Source organism: Anolis carolinensis, chromosome 2, assembly GCF_035594765.1.
Source record: "Anolis carolinensis isolate JA03-04 chromosome 2, rAnoCar3.1.pri, whole genome shotgun sequence".
Lineage (NCBI taxonomy): Eukaryota > Metazoa > Chordata > Lepidosauria > Squamata > Dactyloidae > Anolis > Anolis carolinensis.
The window spans coordinates 26346266-26371869 of record NC_085842.1 but is presented as its reverse complement, the minus strand read 5'-3'; the positions used below and the strand labels follow the sequence as shown (position 1 = coordinate 26371869).

At 42.4% G+C, this 25604-nt stretch overlaps 1 protein-coding gene across 1 annotated transcript; it reads right to left on the bottom strand.

Annotated features, from left to right (window-relative positions):
- Positions 1-81: 81 nt before the first annotated feature.
- On the bottom strand, positions 82-25604 carry LOC107982349 (E3 ubiquitin-protein ligase TRIM7-like). The gene is made up of 9 exons (XM_062969326.1): positions 25170-25604; positions 20422-20688; positions 17180-17605; positions 9498-9593; positions 8496-8726; positions 6170-6192; positions 4199-4317; positions 1971-2003; positions 82-1512 (listed from the first exon to the last, which is right to left on the bottom strand). The coding sequence occupies exons 1-9, from the start codon at positions 25602-25604 to the stop codon at positions 995-997; spliced, it is 2148 nt and encodes a 715-aa protein (XP_062825396.1). The 3' UTR covers positions 82-994.

Here is a 25604-nt window from a genome sequence, read left to right as displayed (position 1 = left end):
AATATGCTACTGACTCTTTCAGAATTAATCTATATGAGATACTTTGTAAAAGGAAGGAGGAAATAAACACTTGCATGAATGGAGGAGGGAGGTTTGAAGAGAGAGACTTGAGTAAACTTCCTTGGGGGCTTTTGCAGAAATGAGAAAGTGCCTCACTCCTTCTACATTGCCATATAAAATCCAGATTATCTACTTTGAACTGGATTATATGGCAGTGAAGACTGATATAATCTGGTTCAAAGGAGATAATGTGAATTTTCTGCTTGATAATCTGGATTATATGGCAATGTAGAAGAAAAATTATTTATGTTTACTCATTAACCCAGTTCAAGTTTGCACTTTCTTAACACTCTTAGGACAGAGTACAGTCATTAAAATCATCTGAAAAGAATTTAAAACAAATCCAGAAATAATTTTGAACATTTTAGAAACACTTGTCAAGAACAATTTAACCATTGTATTACAACTATCCCAGTTTAGAGAACAAGAGCTGTGGGGTGGGCTTGGCTGCTTTAAGTGAGATTTTAAGACAGCCTTTGTTAAAAATGAATGAGAGTGTTTTGTGGACTGGTGCTGGTAAAACCTTCTTTGGAGAAATAAGAAAGGGCATCAGTCAGGCTGGATTTACACTGCCATATAATCCAGTTTCTGAATCCAGATTATCTGCTTTGAACTGGATTATATGTTTCTACACTATCATAGAATCCAATTCAAAGCAGATAATCTGGATTCGGAAACTGGATTATATGGCAGTGTAGATGGGGCCTCAGTGGGAAATATATTTCAAGTTTTATATTATTTATATTTATTCAATAAAATAGTTCATCTCTCACAACACGCTCAGGGCAGAATACAGTCAATACAATTATCTTAAAATAATGTAAAATAACATCAGAAACAATTTTCTATATATCATTAACACTTGCTGAGAAGAGTTTCACCACTCTATTATAACCTTTCCAGTTTAAAATGCAATGCTTGTGACCAGGCTGCTTTAAAGTGAGACTCTGAGGTGGCCGCCTCTACCTACGTAAAAGAATGGGACGACAGTCTCTCCGATGAATGGGACATTTGAGAGTTTGTAGATCTGGTCTCCTGTATCAGCATCGTAAAAAGCCAACTGATTTACAGCACAGTTCAGACACACTCTGACTCTCTTGGTCTTTTCAGTCAGGTACAGAGCAGAGCTTGAAGGGTGAATGGTAGCACGATAGCTCCCTGACCAGTTCCCCACAGCCCAGATCCCTTCCTCAGGACTAATGGTAACAGGGCCTTTTCTCCTGACAGACTTCTTGGCTACCCCCACAGACCAGCCTCCTTCTGTTTCCACAACAACTTCCCAGAAATGCCTGCCCTTTGTGAAGCCCTCGTGTCCCAACACATAAGCCCGGGGGTTGAATCTCTCCGGATTGTCAGGCACGTCTTGATTCTTGGCTTCCCATCTCACTCTCTGATGATCTTCAGACACGACAAGACAGGCACATGCTGTGTCTGGATCCAAAGAGACATTTGCTGTTGGAGACAGAGAGAGAAAGATGAAGGAAACCAAAGAGAAGGAGCTGAGAGACGAACTGGCACAGAAAATGGTATCAAAAAATACACACTTCCTCTAACATCCCAATGAAACAGTCTGTTACTTGTGACTACAGTTTATGGAATAAGTACTGTATTTCCATCATGAGAAGGTTCAAGTTCTACTTGTGTAGGTTCTGTCTAGAGAACAGGATTAGCACTGGTCTTTTCTCAGAAAGAAAAGGTCTTTTCTCAGAAAGAAATGTTGGCTTTATTTTACAATTACATAATATTTTGGGTATGATACTACATCAGGATAAGGTTTCTGGGGAGATAAAGGACTTATGTCCCTTCAATGTTTGTGTGGGCATAGAGGGGATAGCAAAATTGCATGTAAAATACTACAAGACAAATGTCATCGTTTCTCCTGCAATGTTAGTCCACTATTGGAAATTTACCTTTCTGAAGCTCTAGCTTGGGTAATAGAGTACCTATAAAATAAAATAAAAGTTTAGTGTCTGCCATTATTTCAAGCAATGTACTCTAAAGCATCAGTTCCATGTGAATTTGAGCAATTTCATCCACATAATGCTGTTTCACTTTGATTGCCATTGTTTCATCCTATGGAATCCCAGGATATGTAGAGTGATATGACATTAGATATCCCTGTGACAGGTTTGCCTTAAGTGTGGATGATGACAGAAAACTAGACTATCTGTTTTCTCACACCACTAGAATATATCAGGAAAATTTCATTTGAATTTTTGATCCTCCAATTTGGAGATTACCAAAGTTCTTCTTGGACCTATATACCATAAGTTGATTTTATCCACAAAAATAGCAGTCTGATTGTTCACACATGAATCTACATCACACATGCATGAATCAATACCAACTATTGATTCATTCATGCAAATATTGGGGTTAACATATTTATGTCTATCTGGTATTGAATTTTTAATGCATGATGTAGAATCATGTGTCAACAATCAGACTGCTACCTTTGTTGATCAATTTATATAGGTCCAAGCAGAACTTTGGTAATCTCCAAATTGGTGGAGGATCAAACATTTCCAATGAAAGTTTTCTCTTTTTTTCAAAATAATTTTTATTGTGAGAATAGAATAGTGCTTTTTTTCTATATTAAAAACAGGGAATGGGCAAGAAAGGGAAAAAAAGAAAAAGAAAATTGGGTGTAGTCCAGAAAAATAAAGTAGTACGCATTAGAAAAAATACATAAAAAGAGGAAAAAATAAAAATGGAGTTGACTTCCAATCTTCTCTGTGGGTTTCCACTTATCTTATTTTCTAATTTTGCTTTGACGCTTTTCTCCTCTTCATGTCTCTTCCTCTAGGGAATGGGTTTTGCTTCAGTACTTAAATTCTTCTATCCAATTCATTTTCTCTTGTTTCATAAACTGTATAATTAGTGACCAATCTGTTGTGCTTCTTTTCTGCGAATCTTGGGTAATTTTTCTAATATATACTAGAAAGATGGGAAAACAGATACAGTGTTCCCTCACTACTTCGCGGTTCACTTTCGCGGATTCGCTGTTTTGGTTTTTCAATAAACTCTAAAAGACTATTATAAATCATAAAAAATTACAATTTACAGCCTAAGGAAGGGAGGAAGGAGAAGCCGGAAGGAGAGAAAAGTAGCTCAAGCGGTAACAGGAGGAGAAGGAGGCGATTTATTAACACACGATTGGTTGATAAAGACTTAAAATAGTGTATAATTACTAAAATAATGTATAAATATTAAAATAAATATTGTGTCCCTACTTTGTGGATTTTCACTTTTTGCGGGTAGTCCTGGAACCTAACCCCAGCGATAAGTGAGGAAACATTGTAATCTAGTTTTCTAGCAGCATCTCCACTAAAAAAATTGTAAAGGAGGAGTGGATAAACACAAACCTTTGGTTTTTTTTTTAAATTGTGTCAGAAGCGAATTGAGAATAGATTGCAAGTCACTTCTGGTGTGAGAGAATCAGCTGTCTACAGAGACGTTGCCCAGGGAATGCCTGGATGTGTTACTATCCTGTGGGAGGCTTCTCTCATGTCCCCGCATGGGAAGCTGGGGCTGACAGATGGGAGCTCACCCCATCTTACGTATTCAAACTGCCAACCTTCAGGTCTTCAACTCGGCAGTTCAGCCAGCACAAAGGTTTAACCCACTATGCCACTTTTAGTGACAGGTTGCAGCAACATGTCTATAGAAAACAATGCAATTCAGCTTGATATAGAAAGAACAAGATTATAGTCTATCTGGTATGTATGTAAGTCAGAACAGGTACATTTTAAAAGTATAACTCCAGCCAAATATATATCTGAATAGCATAGCCCTGTGGTGTTTGTTTTGCTGTCTGTGCCCCTGTTCAGAAAATTTCATCGTACTTTCTGACCCTGTGAGAATTGGATTTTCAAAAATTAGTAAAACCATATAAACTAGTTGTGTGATCTCTCTAGTGTATGCACCATTGTCACCTTATTTGCCTGACCCCATCTCACAGTTTTGTCACAAAACTGTACCTGGGCCCTTCTGGTGGAAAAAAAGAAATTATGTCTGTTCATGGAGAAAGAAGCTTCTGCCCCAAGCTGTGATGCTAACAGAATAAAAACCACCTTCCCATGTTTCCTTTTGGGCCAGTGCAGTGACCGCTATACCTCCTTGCAGACACATTCTTTACCTCGGAATTGCTTCATAACAGCAGATAGACCAGAGTTTAGATCACAAAACTCCCAGACTTCCCATTTCAAATTTGGAAGGAAAGCCATTGGTTTCTCAAATATTTTCTTCTCTTCACTCCTAATAGAGAAAAACAAGATTAACCCATCAAAAATCCAGTCCAGAATTTCCAAGTAAATTAAAATAAAGGAACTTAAGACAAGAAGTATATTCCACAAGGTTCAGGCAACACACATTGAGGAAGAGATTCTTGGAACTCAACCATATTCTGCATAGGTTTATAGTCTTCATCAAAGAAATAGAGAGGCAGATGAGTTAGCTTGCATGGAAATTTCTTCCCCCCATTGTCCTCTTTGTCTGCCTCTCTCTTTCTCTCTTGTTGTCTCTTGTTTGTTAGCCTGGTACTTCTCAGGGGCATGTCTCTTTTTATTCAAAGTTTCTAGCCACATGGCAAGTCCCTGTGTCTTCCATTTTGTTCTTCTCCTTTGAGGATAGAGAGGGGGGAAAAAGCATGTCTCTGGATAGTTAGACAGACAGTTTGGCCCTAATTTTTCTATAAAGAAATACAGTCATTTTAATAAAGTATTTCATAACATTTAAAACTTGTCTCTGCTCCTATAATTGCTAAAGCTCATTGCCTCTACTGCTAAGCTCAAAAAGCTTCTGATCCGTTAAAACAGCTGTTGTTGCTGCTTTACTTTTTTAATGCATTTTTCTTTTTGAAATTACCCAATAAGATCATTTCACAGTTTGGCAACTAAAATTCCAAAGCCAGGCACTGGAGTATGAGTAGAACAGAAAGCCTGTGTCCCTAAATGCTTACCAAAGTAATATGAGGAATAGAAAGAAGATGTTCTTGTAGGATCATAGATTCATGAAGTTGGAAGAGATCACAAGGGCCATCCCATCCAACCTCATTCTGCCATGCAGGAACACACAATCAACATTCTCTCAACAGATGGTTATTCATCCTCTGCTTAAAAACCTTCAGACTCCACGATACTCCCAGGCAATATATTCCACTGTCAGCTCTTAGCATCATGATGCTCTTAGCATCTTCCTAATATTTAGGTGGAATCTCTTTTGCTGCAATTTGAATTCATTGCTCTGTGTCCTAGTCTTTGGGAAGCATTCTAAGACATTTCTAGGTTGCTTCCTCAATGGAGCCCACGAGATGCCATTATACACGGTAAGGCTACTTCTGGCGGGGTGAGGAAGTATGCTAGGATGCTTCCCAGAGAACATGGGAGGCTTCACGTGTTCTCGCTGGGAAGAGCATGGGGAAGCCGAGTGGGAATGCCAGATTTGTCACACTGCAGAGTGAATCCCTCCGCTGTTGCCTGGCTTTGGACCTCGGTGTGATAAGGTCCTTAGTGTAACCACTTGGGTCAGTATCCTAACTCTGTTCCTACCTGCCTTAACATATACAAAGTAACCACTCTAGAACAAAATCAAATCACCCCTCATTGCAGCTAGACCATGTGGTTGAACCATTTTGATGCTACTGTAACTCTTATTGTGTGAACTGAACTAGTTCTTGTTTGCACCTGCGCTGTAATCACCATTAGCTTATCAAACTCTTCTAAATTTGCAATAAACCAATCAATAAGCTGTTACTCTTGATTCATGAAACCTGGTTGGGTTCACAAAGGTCCGTCCGTGAACTCTTTGATCAAAATCAAGACTGGACCATAAGCTTTTTCTGCTGGCTTAATGGTGCCCTGCAGTACATGACACTATAGAGTTTCATGGCAGACCTGACATTCCAGTGTCTGCTCCCTACAAAAGGAGGTCTCCTGAGTATCACTGGAATTACTTTCTTTTCAAAGAATGTTGCTGACATTTGTCAAAAAAAGACTGAAAGATATAGGTGCATGTATGCTTTTACAGAAAAAGTGTGAATGTAGCATTGTCCTGCTTCAGCTTCACTCAGTTTTTCCAGCACTGATGGAAATGACTGGGGTCCACTTACCTCTGCAAAATGCTTCTCACATCCTAGAGGGAAAAAGAGAAAAACAAGGCCATCATTGCTGACATATTCAATTCTCTGGTAAATGAGAAGGCTGTCCCAAAGGATTCTTCTGTAACTTAAAAATTGGGAATAGTGCAAAATAGTGCAAAAATTGTGCAAAGGATTATGTGCCCTAAAGGGCAACAGAGGAGAAAGAGAACACAACACTTTCTGGTGGGTTTTCCCCTTGTCTAGTCTGTTGTGTCCATTCCTTGTCTACAGACTAGGCTCTCAGGTCTAAATTCTTTTCTGACCACTTCTCCACAGTATCCCTCCTGAGTGTTGATGAGTTTTCAAAAGAGCAATAGGGGACAGTTGAATCATAGAATCCTAGAGTTGGAAGAGACCTCATAAGCCATCCAGTCCAACCCCCTGCAAGAAGCAGGAAAATCTCATTCAAAGCTACCCTGACAGATGGCCATCCAGCCTCTGCTTAAAAACCCCCAAAGAAGGAGCCTCCACCACACTCCGTAGCAGAGAATTCCACTGCTGAACAGCTCTCACAATGAGGAAGTTCTTTCTAATGTTCAAGTGGAATATCCTTTCCTATAGTTTGAAGCCATTGAAATTCAGGAAATTCAGACTGGAGCCTATTCCTAAAATAAGTTACAATTCAGGACACATCTGTTAACAAGTTATGTTCTACCAAAGTTACCCCTCTCATGCATTTCTCTGTAAAATTAACTTATTACCCATATTCATAAATTAATCCATGTTCATGTTTTTATCTTTATGATCAGGTCACACTAAAAATACAGATTTGTTTATTTTCTCTCTCTCTTTGACATCTTGCTTGGTTTATGGAAACGATCAAATAAGGGACATTTCTGATAACAAAAGACATTGGACAATACTATTCTGCACTCTACAATTATAATACTTTGCTATCACCTTAATAGCTACACATCCATCCTGCAGAATTCTAAAATTTGCATTTCAAACAGTTTATGGTAAAGTGTTTGAAATTGTTTAGTAAGCTCCCATGATCAACAGCAAAGAATTCTCTAGTACATAATTCTAAGTGGATCAGAAAAATACCCAGTACCCCATTGGATGGGGCCATGGAGGTTAAAATGGCATTGAAGCACAATCATTGTGTAATACGGATGCACCCTTAAGTGAGGCAGCTATAGGTAATGTACTCTACTTCTCTGCCTCTTAAATTTCTAACTTCCTTAATTAATTCTCTTTACAGAACTCAGTATTTAATAGCAATTCCAAGCATCTACAGTAGACTCTCACTTATCCAAGCTAAACGGGCCAGCAGAACCTTGGATAAGCAAATAACTTGGATAATAAGGAGGGATTAAGGAAACGCCTATTAAACATAAAATTAGGTTATGATTTTACAAATTAAGCACCAAAACATCATGTAATACAACAAATTTGACAGAAAACGTAGTTCAATACGCAGTAATGTTATGCTGTAATTACTGTATTTACGAATTTAGTACCAAAATATCACGATATATTGAAAACATTGACTACAAAAATGCATTGGATAATCCAAAACCTTAGATAAGCGAGTCTTGGATAAGTCAGACTCTACTGTATTTCTAGAGAAGGTTGATACTTCTGACATCAAATTTGTAGTAAATCTGCTCCAGTTATTAGTCCATTCTGCAATAGAGCTGTCTTAGATGCTTAGATAAATTCAGATTATCTAGAGTACATGTATGCACCCAGTGCATATTCGATGCTCCTATATAGAATAGAGCTGCTTTTCAGTACATCCGGCTTGTTTCATTTATTCCTTCTGTACCAGTGGTGTTGTGATAGATTTGCAGGGAGTTCTATATCCCTCATCCTAAACTGCAAATCCCAAAATTCAATAGGATGCTGCAATGGCAGTTAAAATGAAATATAGTGCTAATAATTGTTTGGTGTGAATGGATCCCAGGACAGGTTCTGTAACACCATCAGAGCAATTTCAAAATGCAGGCAGCTGTAATGATCCAAAACAATGTTTAAATGTTTCCATAAAGACCAGGAGTAGAATTTTGTAATAATTTTGCCCATGCAAGGAAAGCCACGAGGGATAGTTCATTAAATATAGAGTTGTTGAGAATATAAATTTCTCCTCCAGCTATTGTAGATATTGCAGTTCAACTCAGAGGAACTGGGGAGTCCAAGGAGAGGGGCAGATGGCATCATAGTCCCTTCTCAGCAAAACGTTTTTGGGTTTTAGCTCTGAGAGCCCTGGCTCCACTACACCATGGCTAATACACAAAGCTTTTGTAGCCAGTTTTGCTTTGGCTAGCAGCAAGTTTCTTTTGGCCAGTCTTACCTGCAACAGTTCAACTGGTGGATGCTGACATTTCTCTTTCATCTCCTGTATAAGACTTTCCAGAGAGGAAACATTCTGGGATAATTGGACCAAGTGCTCATCTCTTTCCCTTGTAATCTGCTTCTTCAGCTCTTCCATCTGGACCTGAATATGTTTCTCTTGTTCTTCTAGAAACTGACGCACTTGTGTGCTTTCTTCTAAGGTTTTTTCCATTTTTTCTTCTATTTGCTTCTGCAATAAGCAGGTGGAAAGAAAAGGAATCTCATGTTAGGACAGATTTGCCAAAGTGAAAAAAAGAGAAGACTCTTGTCGCTTTAATGAGCAAATACAAAAGGGAATTTGAAGAGATGTGCTTGACAAAAAAAAAAAAAACCTTGTTGTTGTTGCTGTTGGATGTTATCAATTCATTTTCTACTCATGATGACTCTAAGGCAGGGCCGGCCGGAGATAATTTAAAATATTAAGCGGGGGTGGAGTAAAGCGCCCCCCCCCCCCCGCCGGCGCCACGCAGGTGGTGGGGAAAAGCGCCCCCTCCGCAGGGGCGGGGGAAGCCTGACGGTGCCCCCGGGACCTGCGCCCGAGGCGGCCGCCTCACGTGGCCTCTATGGTGGGGCCGGCCCTGCTCTAAGGTGACCTTATCATGGGTTTCTCTCAGCAAGGTGCATTTAGTTGGGAGTTTTCCTTTGCTTATCTCTAAGGCTGAGAGAGTATTACTCCCATGGTGAAGTGGGGATTCGTACACTGGTCTCCAGAGTTGTAGTTGCTCAAACCACTATACCAAACAGCTGTGAAGGAGAGAGAAGTCTTCTCTCATTTTCATTCTAGACCAGTAATTCTCAACTTGTGGGTCCCCAGGTGTTTTGGCCTACAACTCCCAGAAATCCCAGCCAGTTTACCAGCTGTTAAGATTTCTGGGAGTTGAAGGCCAAAACATCTGGGGACCCACAGGTTGAGAACCACTGTTCTAGACAATCTATCTTAATCATTTATACCTGTACTTACAAGAAGGACTTGGGCTTCCTTGTTTGTTTCTGCTTTATATATCAGATTTTTTTCTTTCTCCTTCTCCAGAATATCCTGACGAACACTCATCAACTCCTGAAGAGAAAAACAGATTCAGGTTTGGTTGGAAGGTGATGGTGGAGGAAAGGGAGAAGAAAGAGACACAGAGAGAGGTGTTGAACAATATGCTTGCTCACAGCCATCCATTGTTTGTACAGCGCAGAAGTGTGTGTATTTATTTTTTATTTTTAGGTTTTTCCACTAGGTGTGCTAAGCATGAGAGATTGGAAACTGTCAGGACCCAGGCTGCAGAGCACCAATAACCATGCGCAGAGACCAGAATCTATCTAATATCTTTATTAAGGAAACATATAAAGTCAATAAAAACAAGTGTAGAATATAGTTCAGAAGTAGACCTTTCAGGAAAGGTCAAATATAGTCCAGGAAAATAATGTCCAATATGTGATATTAAAGTCCAAAGTTATAATCCAATAACCGAAACACACACTTTGCCAAGCAAAGTGTGGGGAGAAGACAAGGTCCTTAAGTCCATAGGCTTAAGGTCCTTAGGCTGGAAAGCAAACTTGATACTTGGCTAGAACAAGACTTGAAACAAGGCAACAAGAGCAAAAACAAGGTCCGTGGTAAACGCGGGACAAGGCAAGGCTGGAAACTTGATCCGGGAAACAGGGAACTGGAGTACGAAGTCTACACACGATCTCACTCCTCCAGCTGACGAATTGACTCCGCAAAGTTTCCTTTGCGGCAAACACCTAAATAAGGTCTCGTTTCCCGCCAGAAGAACACTTTCCCTGGAGAACTAGAAGTGAAACTCAACTTAGTCCAGATGCAAGACTCCTTAGAATTTCCCAAGGGAAGCAGACTTAATCAGCTAATTGTTTGGCTGCGATTCTGGCGCTTCGGCGATTCGCCTCCCTAGCGCCTCTATCTTTATTATAATTGTCTTTACGAGAAAACGGGGGAGAATTCTGCCCAAGGCTTGTTTGGCTGACTTCTTGAGGGCAAACATCCTCCAGGTGCAAGGGCTCCGTTTCTGGCTGAAACGGTGTAAATCCCATGTTTTCCTCTTCGTCTGCCACAATAGTACTAGGAACGGGACTACATGGTCCATGAGACATCACAGAAACTACTTTAGCTGTGTTTCAAAATGAGTATGCACAGAAATATGAACGGCAGGAAAGGATAGTATTTCAGCCTTCTCTAATAGGTTGCCCTCCAGGTAGACATAACTTTATTATAATCTACTCAACTGAAAGAGAACAGTTTCAGCTGTGCTGTACTCTTCTTATTCTTATTCTTCTTAGGCAATCATAGTTCAAGGATGATTGTCTTTCATTTCTGTTATCTTGGGGATGTGTCCGTAGGTGGCTGAAGAGACCTATTCTTGATCTACCACAGTGAGGACATCAGTTTCCAGGTGGAAGGCGGTCCCGGTCAGGGTTGGCTTGATGCTCCTTCCTCTTGGCACGTTTCTCCCTTAAGCCCTTCATTCGTGCCTCTTCGAACTCCGCAGCACTGCTGATCACAGCTGACCTCCAATTAGAGTGCTCAAGGGCCAGGGCTTCCCAGTTCTCAGTGTCTATGCCACAGTTTTTAAGGTTGGCTTTGAGCCCATCTTCAAATCTCTTTTCCTGCCCACCAACATTCCGTTTCCCATTCTTGAGTTTGGAGTAGAGTAACTGCTTTGGGAGACGGTGATTGGGCATTCGGACAACGTGGCCAGTCCAGCGGAGTTGATGGCGTAGGAGCATCGCTTCAATTCTGGTGGTCTTTGCTTCTTCCAGCACGCTGACATTTGTCCGCCTGTCTTCCCAAGAGATTTGCAGGATTTTTCTGAGGCAACGCTGATGGAAACGCTCTAGGAGTTCAGTGTGACATCTGTAGACCGTCCACGTTTTGCAGGCGTAGAGCAGCGTTGGGAGGACAATGGCTTTATAAACAATCACCTTGGTATCTCTACAGATGTCCCGATATCAAACACTCTCTGCTTCATTCTGAAAAATGCTGCACTCGCAGAGTTCAGGCGGTGTTGTATTTCAGTGTCGATGTTGACTTTTGTGGAGAGGTGGCTGCCAAGGTAGCAGAAATGGTCAACATTTTCTAATGTTACACCATTAAGTTGTATTCCTGGCTTTGCAGAGGGAGTAGTTGGTGCCTGTTGGAAGAGCACTTTTGGTTTTCTCAATGGCTCTCAGTCTGCTGAGGTTAAATAGCTTGCCATCTGTCCGATAGATGATTTTCACACTGGTGGGAAGCTTCCCATCAACAAGGTGAAGTATCATAGCGATGAAGATGGAAAATAAGGTAGGGGCAATAACTCATCCCTGCTTGACACCTGATTCCACCTTAAATGGGTCACTTTGGGAGCCGTAGTAGTCCAAGACTGTTGCCATCATGTCATCATGGAGGAGCCGCAGGATGTTCACAAATTTGTCAGGGCACCTGATTTTTTGGAGGATGGTCCAGAGAGCGCTGCGATTCACTGTGTTGAATGCCTTTGCAAGGTCAATAAATGCCATGTACAGAGGTTGATTTTGTTCCCTGCATTTTTCTTGGAGCTGTGGTGCAGTGAAGTCCATTGTTCCTCTGGAGGGACGGAAGCCATTCTGGGATTCTGGGAGGGTGTCTTCTGAGACAGAGAGAAGGCGGTTTGCAAGGATTCTTGCAAGGATTTTCCCAGAGAAGGTTAGAAGGGAGATACGATAGTTTCCAAGTCTGTTCTATCCCCTTTCTTGAAAAGGGTGATGACGTTGGCATCCTTGGGATTTTCTCGGTAACCCACACTTTTTCAATGAGCTGGTGGAGTTGTTGTATCAGCTAAGGTCCACCCTCTTTGAAGATTTCAGCAGGGCTCCCATCAGGTCCGCTGGCTTTGTTGTTTTTTTGTTGGCTGATGGCATTGGTGATTTCTTGCAGTGCTGCAAGTTCATCCCTGGTTTGTTGTTGCGGGATTTGTGAGAGGGCCTCTTGATGTTTTGTCCTTCAGAAGTTTGGTTCCATCTGATGAGTGTAGAGGCTGTATGCTATGGTTTCTTGGTCCGTAAATGATCTTTGTGGCTTTGTAAAACCCCTGAGCATCATGGGTGTCTGCAAAGTGTTGGATTTCTTCAGCCTTCTTTGTCCACGAGATGTTCTTGAATTCTCTGGTCCTTCTTTGGACCTCATATTTTGCACTAGCATAGGTCTTTTTCTTAGCAGCACAGCTGGTGTCTCTCTGCCATGTTTGGAAGGCTTTCCTTTTGTTATCAATTAGCTGTTGGATCTCTTTGTTGTTATCATCGAACCAGTCTTGATGTTTCTTAGTTTGGCATCCAATGGTTTCTTCGCAGGCTGTGATGATGGAGGTCTTCAGTTTGTTCCAGTGTTCCTCAACATTTTCGGGATGTTCTGTGGGTAGATGATCCTTGAGTGTTGTTTGGAGAAGGGCTCGTTTGGAGGGCTCCTGAAGGGCTTGGGTGTTCATTTTATGCCTTATTTTTCTTTCTTAGAGTCTGCGTTTGGGGGCAATCTTGATAGCCATCGTGGATCGGATTAACCTGTGGTCTGTCCAGCAGTCATCGGCACCTGTCATGGCTCTTGTGAGAAGCACATCACAGCGGTCTCTGGCACATGTAATTACATAGTCCAAGAGGTGCCAATGTTTTGACCGGGGGTGCTTCCATGATGTCTTGAGCTTGTTTTTCTGGTGGAAGAGCATGTTGGTGATGACAAGATTGTGCTCTCTGCATTTGGTGAGAAGCAAGATGCCATTCGAGTTGCTGTTTCCGACCCCGTCCCTGGCCACAGGTCGGAGTCCCGTCGACTCTTGCATTAAAATCCCCTAGGAGGATCATTTTGTCCTCCTTAGGTATCTCCGATAGGACGGTGTCCAGCTGACAATAAAAATTTTCCTTGATGTCTTCATCAGCATCTAGTGTTGGTGCATAGGCATTTATGATGGTAGCTTGCTGGTTTTTGGCAAAGTTAATTCAGAGGGTTGTGTTGTGATGGAGTCTTCAAGTAGAGATACTACTAGTTGTATTAGAAGAGGCAGGAAGACGACTCGTGAGCAAGACTCTGATGAGGAGCAACAAAGGAAGAGAATCCGGGAAATACTTATGGAACCCACTGATGATGATACCTTTGAGGGTTTTGAAGGGGATTGTGGGGCTGGAAATCAGGAGGATGGGATGTCAGACTCTGGGAGTGAGGAGATGGATTGGACTAGGGTTCAGGAGATCCGGGAGATTCTTGAGGAACCCACAAGCAGTGGTACATTTGAGGGATGGCACAGAGAAGATACAGATGGGTCCTGGGGAGTTATGGGTTTGGATAGAAGGTGATCTGGCTGGAGAGATCGTAGAAGGGCTGCAGATGGAGGTGGGGCGGTGGGTGACTCCAACTCTGATGAGGATTTGCAGCAACCAGCTGTGGATGGGGCATTGGCTCGCTCAAGTTCGGAGAAGGACTTGTAGATAAGTTTGTTGCTAATGTAACTTTGCAATCGGCAAGGTGTCTTGTTGGGCGCTTTTTGGGATCTCTGTTTCAGAATATGTGTTTGGAAGACTGCTTTGGGACGTAAGTGTTAACCCGGGTTTTTAAGTGGCAACGGGGGCTGGCATTGTGTGGGTTTGTGCTGGATTGTCCTGTGTTGGTTTTATGCATTAGCTGCTGGCTTGCCTCTGTCGCTTTGGCTCTTTGTGTTTACCTTGGACTGGAACTCAGTGACGCTGACTTCTCCCTGACGAATAGGACTGGAATTCGGTGACTCTGACTGCTCCCTGATGATTTGGACTGGAACTCGAAGCCTGTGACTCTCCCTAAAGACGAGGACCGGATGTGGCGGCTTTGACTTCTCCTTTACGATGCAGTTTAGCTTTAACTATGTTTTGGGGCATTGTGTGGCCGTTGGTCACTGTGGGTAACTACTGGTAGCTTTCCTGTGTTTGTTTAGCTCCAACCAGCAGGTGGAGTGAGTTTCCAGATTTTTCAACTAAATTTGTTTTAATCTGGGTTATTTCCCAGGATAATCCAGATTATATCCTGAGTTCGGATTTTTTGAGTTCTTTTTGGACATTATCATCTCACACTGAAGAGAAAGTGTTTTTGAGCCTCTTTTGGTTGTTTCTTAGACTCCTTTGTGTTGTTTTTGCAATAAACTGATTTGTTTATGTTGACTGGCGTCTGACTCGTAACAGGTTGAGAGTCATTCATTAATGCCAATGGGTGCTTCAGTCAGGTGCTTCACCAGGTCGTTTCTGATAGCAAATCCAACTCTGTGTATTCTTCGCTCTTCTTCAGGCAGTGCCTTCCAGAAGAAGGTGTAGCCTCCTTTTTCTTCCTTCAGCTGTCCCTCTCCTGCTCTCCAGGTCTCCTGAAGCGCTGCTATGTCGATGTTAAAACGTCCCAGCTCCCTTGCAATGATAGCAGTCCTGCGTTCGGGGCGTTCGCTGTCAGTGTTATCCAACAGTGTCCCTATGTTCCATGTTCCAAAGTTCATTTTAATTTTTTGGCTGCAGAGTGGTGGCCCCTCTGGATGCGGCAGTCCAGTCAGGAATAAGAGAGGCAGACTATGTTTAGGGCACCTTTTCTAGCCCCTTCCCCGTGTGGGGTAAGCGGAGCAGATCCTAAAAAGGGCTGCTCAGTCATGGATACAACTGCCGGACTACTCAACTGCCTCAGTAGAGCAACTGAGTCCATATCCACCGCCCATGTGCCAATCTGTGACTAGGGGCTTCCAGATTTCACAGTCCTGCCCCCGTTGCCACTCGCTGATCGCCATGGGACTTTTGTAGGTTTGTTTTTATTTTTGTTGGAAGACGCCTGTGCGTGATTTTTTTAAATTTGTGGAGGTCGGTGCACGGCCGGTCAACACACAGTCTTCACAGAGTGAGGTTCCAGGAGTGGTGTGGTTAACACAACAACAGTGGCTTCTCAGTCTGTTGCAGCCGCCTTCCGCCTTCACAGCCGTTGTAACATGTACCATGTTATCTTCCGCCTTCTCCGCCGTTAGGGTCTTAGTGTCTTCGGATTGTGCTTGGTCTGGAACCTCCCCTGCGGCCCCTCCTGGGAGTGCATGACTCCAGTGGTTGTGCCCACAGGTTCATTGGAACATGCAAGCCCCCTCACCACGGCAAGGTGACAATCCATCGAGGGGGTGGGCAAAAGTATATCAGTAATAAATTCATACCCATTTCTATTTACCTCTGTATTTGAAAATGAAAGCTTCTCTTTTCATGTAGATATTTAAGGTTTTCCCTCTCGGTGTGCTACACATAAGAGACTGGCAGCCAGTTCAGTAGTGTTTCAAGGCAACTACAAGGCAGCATGAACAGCAGTGAGAGATATTTTTTCAGACTTTTCCAACCAGTTCCCTCCAGGTCAATATATGCGCATAATCTTATAATAAAGATTCTACTAGAAATAGAAAGAAATAGTCTCAGGTTTGCTGTACTACTGTTGTAGTGTTGACTGCAACAATAGTACAATAGAGTCTGACTTATCCAACATTCGCTTATCCAATGTACTGGATTATCCAACACATTTTTGTAGTCAATGTTTTCAATACATCGTGATATTTTGGTGCTAAATTCGTAAATACAGTAATTACTATGTAGCATTACTGCATATTGAACTACTTTTTCTGTCAAATTTGTTGTATAACATGATGTTTTTAGTGCTTAATTTGTAAAATCATAATTCAATTTGGTGTTTAATAGGCTTTTTCTTAATCTCTCCTTATTATCCAACATATTTGCTTATCCAACATTCTGCCAGCCAGTTTATGTTGGACAAGTGAGACTCTACTGTATATTCATTTGAACAGTGTTCTTGTCATGTGCCTTTTAAATCAACTCTGCAATATGTCTATCTATGATGTGGGGGTTTTTTGCTGCAAGATTTCTTCAGAGGGGGCTGTCACTGCCTTCCTCTGACGCTGAGTGTATGTGACTTGCCTTCAGTCACCCAGTGGGATTCCATGGCTGAGGGGATATTCCAACCCATCTCCAAGAGTCATAATCCAGTGCTAAAACTATGGCAACACACTGGAAAGGAAAACTTTTCTGACTTTGTGAATACTTACTTTAGGATGCTGTATCCTAAACCTCAATCACTACATGAAAATTTCTCTTACCTCTTCAGCTAGCATTTGATGATGATAAAGATGATGATGATGATGATGATGATGATGATGATGATGATGATGATGATGATGATGATGATGAAGGGACTTGTAAGAAATATGAGTGAAATCTGCATTTTGCCATCCTAAGATATGGCCCAAAGAGGCTAACATGGGACTCCTTTTAACCCTGTCTAGTTTCTTTAGAGGAGGTCTTGCCACAGCCTCCTTCATGTGTGTTGGGACCCTGCCTTGATGTAAAAAGGCATCAATCACTGTCCTTCAACCAGTCAGCCAGTCCCTTTCTGGGCTGTTTATTGTACCAGGAAGGACAAATGCCTAATATAACTGTAGTAGTTCTACCTATCCCCCCCCCTCCCGGATCCTGCACAAATTGAAAGTATACAGCAACACTGGACAAGCAGGGGCCAAAGTGACATCTACAAGAACTATATCTAGCTCAGTTGTAAGGATTTATAATAAGATCTCTTAGGAGATCTACTAGGGGGCATCCACAGATATCCCCTTTCTTTACCAAATTGCACATTTTTCTCTTCACCTTGTAGTCTTGAGCAGCCTCCTCCACGGGGATCACTGTATGATCTTTGTGCTCCTTGGATCTGTCACACATCCAACAAATGGGAATTTCATCATCTTTACAGAAAAGCTTCAGGGCCTCCTGATGTTTCCCACAGACTTTCTCCTTGTCTTCTGCCCTTTTCTGCCCCTTTGGTAGTTTCTTGGTGATTTCTATTATGTTGGCTAGCTGCCAATTTGACTTGAGGTTCCTTTGTTGGACCTTTCCCCTGCACTGAGGACAGGAGGTCTCCTGAGTGACGGACTTCTCCCAGTATTGGGTGATGCACGATCGGCAGAAGTTGTGCCCACATTCTAAGGTCACTGGATCCTTGAAATACTCCAGGCAAATAGAACAAGTGACTTCATAACCAATGGGATCTTTAGCAGCAGAAGAAGCCAAGCCCACCTAAGAACAAACACAGTTATTTTTTTTACTTTCTTTTCATTTAAAAAGTAAAGCATTTCACTCATCATGATGGTCATTATGACATAATGCCAGATATGTACAGACATTTTTGTTAAAAAAAAGCAAACACTATCTTTAGTAAATAAAGTTAGGAAGAGTCATGTTGAATAAGACTTATCCAATTCAACATCCTGTTCATGCAATGCAGGCCATGTGCCCTGTTAGGAAGCCCATGAGAAGGACATGGGCAGAAAAGTTGTTCCTCACCAATTTACATTCTCTGGTATTAGAGGATGAAAAGAAGGATGTGCAATGACATCAATGGCATCAGAAAACAACGGTTTGGTGTAAGAACCCTATTAGAGAGAGGAAAGAATTCAGTACTGTACACCCAAACTGATGGAAAAGTCCCAGGGTTTTTTTTCTTTCTATTCTTTCTCTTTAAAAACAACAAAAAGTAAAACCTCCTCATTTCTTTACAGTCCATTCTACTGGTTAACAGTTCTTCTTAAGATTGAGTCAGGAACACATTTTTTTTTAGTCAGGAGCTCATTTCTGGTCTTTTGAATCTTATGCATTATCTTCTGTTTCTAAGGATGTCCTTTAACCAGAGCCTAGAGCATTAGGTTGAAACAGGTTTTTTCAGTGTTGTAAAGAGGAAAATATATAACTGTCATTAACACAAGATGTTGTGAAATAATGAAATAAGCAAAAACTAAATTCTTGGCCATTGAGCTACAGACATCACACTCAACTCCTGGAACGATTTCACCAGCGTTGCCTCTGAAAAATCCTGCAAATCTCTTGGGAAGACAGGCAGACACATGTCAGCGTGCGGGAAGAAGCAAAGACCACTAGCATTGAAGCAATGCTCCTACGCCATCAACTTTGCTGGACTGGCCACATTGTCCAAATGCCAGATCACCATCTCCCAAAGCAGTTACTATACTCCCAACTCAAGAATGGAAAACGGAATATTTGGGGACAGGAAAAGAGATGGGCTTAAAGCTCACCTTAAAAACTGTGGCACAAACACCAAGAACCGGGAAGCCCTGACCATTGAGCACTCTAACTGGAGGTCAGCTGTGACCAGCAGTGTTGGGGAATTCGAAGAAGCAAAATGGAGAAACATGCCAAGAGGAAGGCATATCAAGCCACCCCTGATGAGGACTACCTTCCACCTGGAAACAGATGCTCTCACTGTGGAAAGACATGCAGGTCAAGAATAGGGCTCCACAGTCACCTGTGTATCCACCGCCAAGACACTATGCTTGGAAGGCCATCATACTCAGACAACAAGGGATAGCCTATGTAAGTATTGAGCTATTTGTAATTTGAGATTAGAAAGGGTTACTTGTTACTAATGTTTGGGAAGAAAGGTGGCTATAGTTGAGTTACATCCATCCATTTCAAAGAAACCCTTGCAAAAACAATAATATTTAAATAAGTTCATTCAAGATATCACTTTTTCTAACAAGGATTTCAAATAAGAGAATCTCTTCAAAAACCATCCCAGGAAGCACCTGTAAGTATTCCCTGTTCTCATCAGTTTTAAAACCTTGTAGTCTTGAACAGCCACCCCCAGAGGAATCTATATATATAAAAGAGTGATGGAATCCTGGCACCGAGCAAAACAACAAAACTAAACACCCCCCCAACCTCGAAATTTCACAACACAATCCATCATCCACACCTCGAGGTTGAAACCACAAAATATCACGTCATGAACCTCCACAGGGTCTAAAAAAAACCCAAAAACTGGAGCTATTCAGTGCAATTCCAATGGGCCACAGCAACGCGTGGCAGGGCACAGCTAGTTGCTCTATATTTGTGCTCTTTGGATCTTTCACACGCCTCACAGATGGGGGTTTCATCATTTTTCAGAAAATATTGATGGGCTCCTGATGTTTCTCACAGACTCTCTCCCTGCCTTCTGCGTTCCTAAGCCCCTGAGGGCTGAGTTTTTTAATGGTTTCTGCAATGTTGGCTAGTTGCTGATGTGGCCTAAGGTCTTTTTGTAGGACTGTTTCTCTGCAGAGAGGGCAACAGGTCTCCTTCGTGATAGACTTCTCACAGCGCTGGGTCAGGCAAATTGTCTCCACATTTGAAAGACACAGAATCCTTGAAGTATTCCAGGCAATCAGAACAAGTGGTTTCCTCTTCCATGGGGTCTTTAGCAACAGACAAAGCAGCCTACCAACCTTAGAAATAACACAGTTACTTTATCTTTTTTGTATTTAAAGTCAGAGCATTTCTTTTCCAGCAAATACATGATGGCGCCAGCATGTCAGAAAGGTGGAACAAGTTGAAGGAACAGTTTCTAGACAAAGGCCAAATACAATGGACAACCAACACATGATTTATTTAAGCATAATTTAAACCTGGCCTTAAAGTCTTTTCAGAACGAACATATGACTCAGAATGTGTTGTCGAAGGTTTTCATGGCCGGAATCACAGAGTTGTTGTGTGTTTTCCAGGTGGTATGGCCATGTTCCAGAAGTATTCTCTCCTGACGTTTCACCCACATCTATGGCAGGCATCCTCTGAGGTTGTGAGGTATATATGTATTCTTGCGAGATCTCGTGAGAATACAAACTATTTCCTGGTTCCACAGTGAGCGACCCAATGGTCGCCGCCGCTGCCGCCCGCCACCCGCCGCCACCAGCAGTAAGTTTGGGGTGGGGGGCATAATTTCGGGGGGGGGGGGGGCACGGCCCTAGGTTGGCTTACAACCTGAAAAAACCTAGGGCCGCTCCTGCCTGCAGGACACCACAGAGCAATGGCTGTGGGGCCGAGCAGGAGTCCTCCAACCATACCTTCTGAGTGCGATCCTCCATGAAGGACTGGAGCCACTGCAAAACAGTACCTCCAAGAACCATCCTTGCAAGGCGACCAAGAAAGATACTGTGGTCTATGGTAACGAAGGCCGCTGAGAGGTCCAGGACAACCAACAAGGACACATTCCGCCTGTCGAGCTCTCTGTGGAGATAATCAGAACGACTATCCACAAAGAACCAAGCAAATGCCTTACAGCGAGCTGTCAAAGGGTCAGGGGCCCCATCATGGGTGGCACAGGCGCACGCCTGAAACCACTTAGGACAGCTCCATGGTTGCCATGAAATCCTGAGCTGCTCCTGACAGGAAGGTCTCTGTATGAACTTTGAAGTCCCCCAGCACTATAAGCTTTTGAGACTCCAATGCCAGGCCTGAGATCACTCCGGCTAACTCAGGTACGGCGGTTGTAGTGTTGCAGGGTGGCTGGTAAACTACAAGTATCCCTATTCTGTCCCGGTCTCCTACCCTCAGGTGGATGCATTCAAATGAGGGTGTCTGTGGGGTAGGGCATCTGGTTAAGGAGATGGAATTCCTATAGACCACTGCAACCCCACCTCCCCATCCTCCGGATCTCAGCTGGTGCTGCATAGAGTAGCCTGGTGGACAGAGCTGGGTAAAATTGACCTCCCCCCCCCCCCCAGCCTCATCCAACCAGGTCTCTGGATGATTACAGTCTTTTCATTCACAGACCTGGCATTCAACAGCACCACCATTAACCGGGAGGGACCGCTATCCTGGTTACCCAAATTCACCATGCCAGGAGACCGTTTTCAAAGTCATTTTAGAACTACCATAACTCTCTCACATTCTGTAGGTTGAATTTGCACTTTTGGTCCCCCTTTCCCATATTTCCCTCTCCCCATTGTCATTCCTATAGCCCCCTCCCCACGACCACTGGAACTCCTTTCACTCCCTACCTGATTTCTCTTCCTGTCCTTAGGCCATGGTCCAACAGAACTATTGGACTGGGTGATGGGAAAAGGAAATAGGGAGCTCTTGGGCTGAGGGGTAAAGGGTAGAGGGCTATTGAGCTGAGGATAAAGGGTAAGGGGCTATTAGACTGAAGGAGAGAAGATGAAGGGCTATTGGACTGAAGATTAGGGGATAGGAAGCCATTGGACTGGGGGATAAAAAAAAAGAGGAGTGTTGGGCCAGCGGATAGGGAGCTCTTGGATTGGGGTGTGAAGAGTAAAGGACTATTGGGCTGGGGTGAGGTGTAGGGAGCTATTAGACTGGAGCAAAGGAGTTAAAGGGACATTTGACTGGGGGTAGAGAGAAGAGGGCCATTGGGCTGGGGGTAGGGGACTATTGGGCTGAGGGGTGGAGGGCAGGAGGCTTTTGGGATAGGGGGTAGGGAATTGGGGGCTATTGGACTGAGGGATAGGGGAAAGAAGTCTGTAAGACTGGGAAGTAAGGGGTGGGAACTATTGGGCTGGGGGATAGGTGTGATGTCTCATGGGCCTTGGAGTTCTGATTCCAGCGCCATTGTAGCTGATGAGGATGAAAACGGAATTTTTGCCGGCTCAGCAGGATCCGGAATCTTTCCAGATGCCTGTTGTTGATGATCCTACCCGAGAGCCCATTAAGGAAGACCTTGAACAGGCCTCTTCCCCTGCCTCCCCTCCGTTTCTCAGGAAACAGTCCTATGCGGCGGGCCGGGGTGAGAAAGAGCAGTTTCGGAGAAGTTTGAGATTAGCAGCTAAACAAGACATTAATTAGCCATATTCCCCTGGGAAACTCTAGGGAGGAATGCATCTGGAAGGAGATGTGTTTCGCTCTCCTTTCCCTTGGGAAAGGAAGCTCAGGACACCTGCTTTGCAGAGAAATGAAACCGAGTTAAAAGTGCCCGACACGAAGGATTCCGTGCGGAGTCAACAGATCAACTTCAGGAGTGATTTCGTGGTTCCAGCCAAGTGTGGACTTCGCAAAGTCCGCAACTCTAGTTCCTTGCCTTCCCTTGTCTAGCCAAGTATTCAAGAACTATCTTGCCTTGTTTTCAGCTTTGGACCTTGCTTCTAGTATCAAGCCTTGTTTTTAACCTTGCTGGGGACTTACTCTGAACTTTGGGAGGAATTTGGACGTTTCCCCACTCTATTGCTTGCAAATAGAGTGTGTTTCGGTTTGGATCTACAACTTTGGACTCTAATATAAAATATTGGACAGTATAATTTTGGACTATTTTTGACCTTTCCTGAAAGGTCTTCCATTGGACTATATTTCCTACTTGTTCTTATTATTCTTACATATTTCCTTAATAAAGATATTAGATAGTTTTGGCCTCCGTATGTCGGTTCTTAGTGCTCTCGTTGCCTGGGCGTGACAATAGGAGATAGAAGTTCTTATTGAACTAGTCAATAACCATAAGCCTGACACTCCTGTATTAGAAGATCTAATCTTTCAAGTGATCTGCCTGTCTGGTGGAGAGTGAGGGAGAAGGAGACATGGAGGAGTGTTGTCTCTCATCAGTGTTTCCATGCTGTTTTCTTCCACTGTCCACCAGTGAAGCAATTGCCACGTTGGAAAGGGATGACTGGTGCTGAAAGTGGGAGTTTGGAAGAGGAAGGAGGACAGATATTGTCCTACTTGAATGTGCTTTACAACATCTCATTCTGTTCCACAATTTTTTCAGGATTTTACTTCAATTGCTTCAAACTGAGTTCAAGTTTGCATTTAGTCAAATCATGGGGGTGGGGTAGAGAAGGGGATAAAACTTGATAATGCACTGTATATAGGATGTTATATTCATTAAGATGTGGTTATTCCTGGTTCTGGTTGGTGTTATTACTAACAATATCAGAAATATCAGTGGGATTTGAGTGAATGAAAATTTTTATTCTTGTTTATTATAAACTGTATTTTTAGTTTTGATAAATGAGTATTTCCTAAAAAGTAAATAATGATTTTTAAAGACTGTGTGTGCATAACTGAAGAGAGGGAAGAAATCCTGATATGGGAAATTATTCATAGTCTGTTGCTTCAGCTTCTTCGAAACAAGCCAATAGAAAAATATAACCCACCATTCTGTTCTGTTAATATTCATTATTTTATTGTCTCTCAGAAGCAAAGTTCACAGGGTGCCAGGGTGGCTTTATGGTGTGCCTATCAGCATATTGTGCTAGTTACAATTGTCCTTTGAACTGCTAGTTGATTAAGTCAAGGAAGTACAGTAGAGTCTCACTTATCCAACATAAACGGGCCAGCAGAACGTTGGATAAGCGAATATGTTGGATAATAAGGAGAGATTAAGGAAAAACCTATTAAACATTAAATTATGTTATGATTTTACAAATTAAGCACCAAAACATCATGTTATACAACAAATTTGACAGAAAAGGTAGTTCAATATACAATAATGCTAAGTAGTAATTACTGCATTTCTGAATTTAGCACCAAAATATCACGATTGAAAACATTGACTACAAAAATGTGTTGGATAATCCAGAACATTGGATAAGCGAGTGTTAGATAAGTGAGACTCTACTGTAACCATGAAGTCTTCACTGGCTGGTCTTGGCCTGATTACCAAATAGGAACATTGATCTTACTTGTGAGGTGTTTCTTTTTCAGAGATAGAGGTGGAAACTTATATTTATGGATTGAACCCCTTCATTGTCCCAGTGTGCAGAAAACAGACTCCGAGGGAGGCACCAATGGGTTTTAATCTTAAATACCATATATTCTAACTTAAGCACTGTACGTTTTAGATTGCATTTGCTTTCTGCTGCTGATTTAAGAGTCATTTTGTCCATCCCTCTATAGAACAGGAAATCCACAACTATTGCATCCCTGAAAGCTGGTCATCCAACCTCTTTTTAAAAACAAATAAGCAAACAAAAACAGTCCTGGGATTTCCTGGGCAGTTAAGATTTAGTCAGGAACTAATTTCTGATCATTTAAATTTTGTAGATGCTCTAGATTTTCTTCTTTCCTACATGTGCCCTTTAACCAAGGACTGGAACATTAGATTTAGCATTGGTTACTGGAAAGAGAGAAATGTATGTATTCTCACTAACACTGAGAAGCAGCAAAAGAATGAAATAAGTGATGATTATACTTTTGGTCAATGAGCAATTTATCATTTGAGATTAGAGAGATTTACCTATTACTAATATGTGAGAATCAAAGGAGATTCAATTCCAGTTTACCATCCGATACACAGGCAGTTCCCGAGTTACAAACATCTGACTTACAAACAACTCATAGTTAAGAACAGGGGCGAGACAACAGGAAGTGAGAGAAATCTACCTGAAAGAGTTATTATCACGAGGAGAGGTGTCTGCACTGGTCTTTATCCCCAATCCTTGTTTCCACAACAAGCCAATTTTTTCAAAATCCAATCATCACAGGGTCAGAAAGTGAGGTGAAATCTCTGAACAAGGACACAGATAGCAAAAGAAACACCACAGGGGTGTTAACCCTTCTCTTTGCTATCCAAAGCTTATATATATCTACTGTATATATATGCTGGAGTTACACTTTGAAAATGTACCTGTTCCGACTTGAATACAAATTCAATTTAAGAACAAACCTAGAACTTGGGAACTGCCTGCACCTAGTTCTAAAGACCCTTTTTTGTGATAATGGCCTTTCCCATATTTCTGCAAGCAATTGTTATTTCTAACCTAATGATAAGAATTTCAAATGGCAATGCGTTTTCAGAGAACTTCCCAGGAAGTATCCACATATATCCCCTTTTCTCATCAAACTCTGTAACATGTTTTTTTTTTACCTTGTAGTCTTGAGCAGCTGGTCCTAAAGGAATCACTCTGTGATCAATGTGCTCCTTGGACTTGTTGCACGCCTCGCAAATGAAGACTTCGTCATCTTTACAGAAAAGGTTGAGGGGCTCCTGGTGTTTCCCACAGATTCTCTCACTCCCTTCTGCCCTCTTAGTTCTCTGAAGGCTGCATTTCTTGGCTATTTCGACAAATTTGGCTAGGGAGTGATTTGGTCTGAGGTTGCTTTGCAGAACTTTTTCCTTGCACTGAGGGCAGGAGGTCTCTGTAGTTCCCGATGCAGCCCAGTCCTGAGTCAGGCAAGCTTGGCAGAAATTGTGCCCACATTCTAAGGTCACAGGATCCTTGAAATACTCCTGGCAAATGGAACAAGTGGCTTCCTCACAGAGATCCTCTATGGGATCTCGAGTAGCAGAACCAGCAGCCAT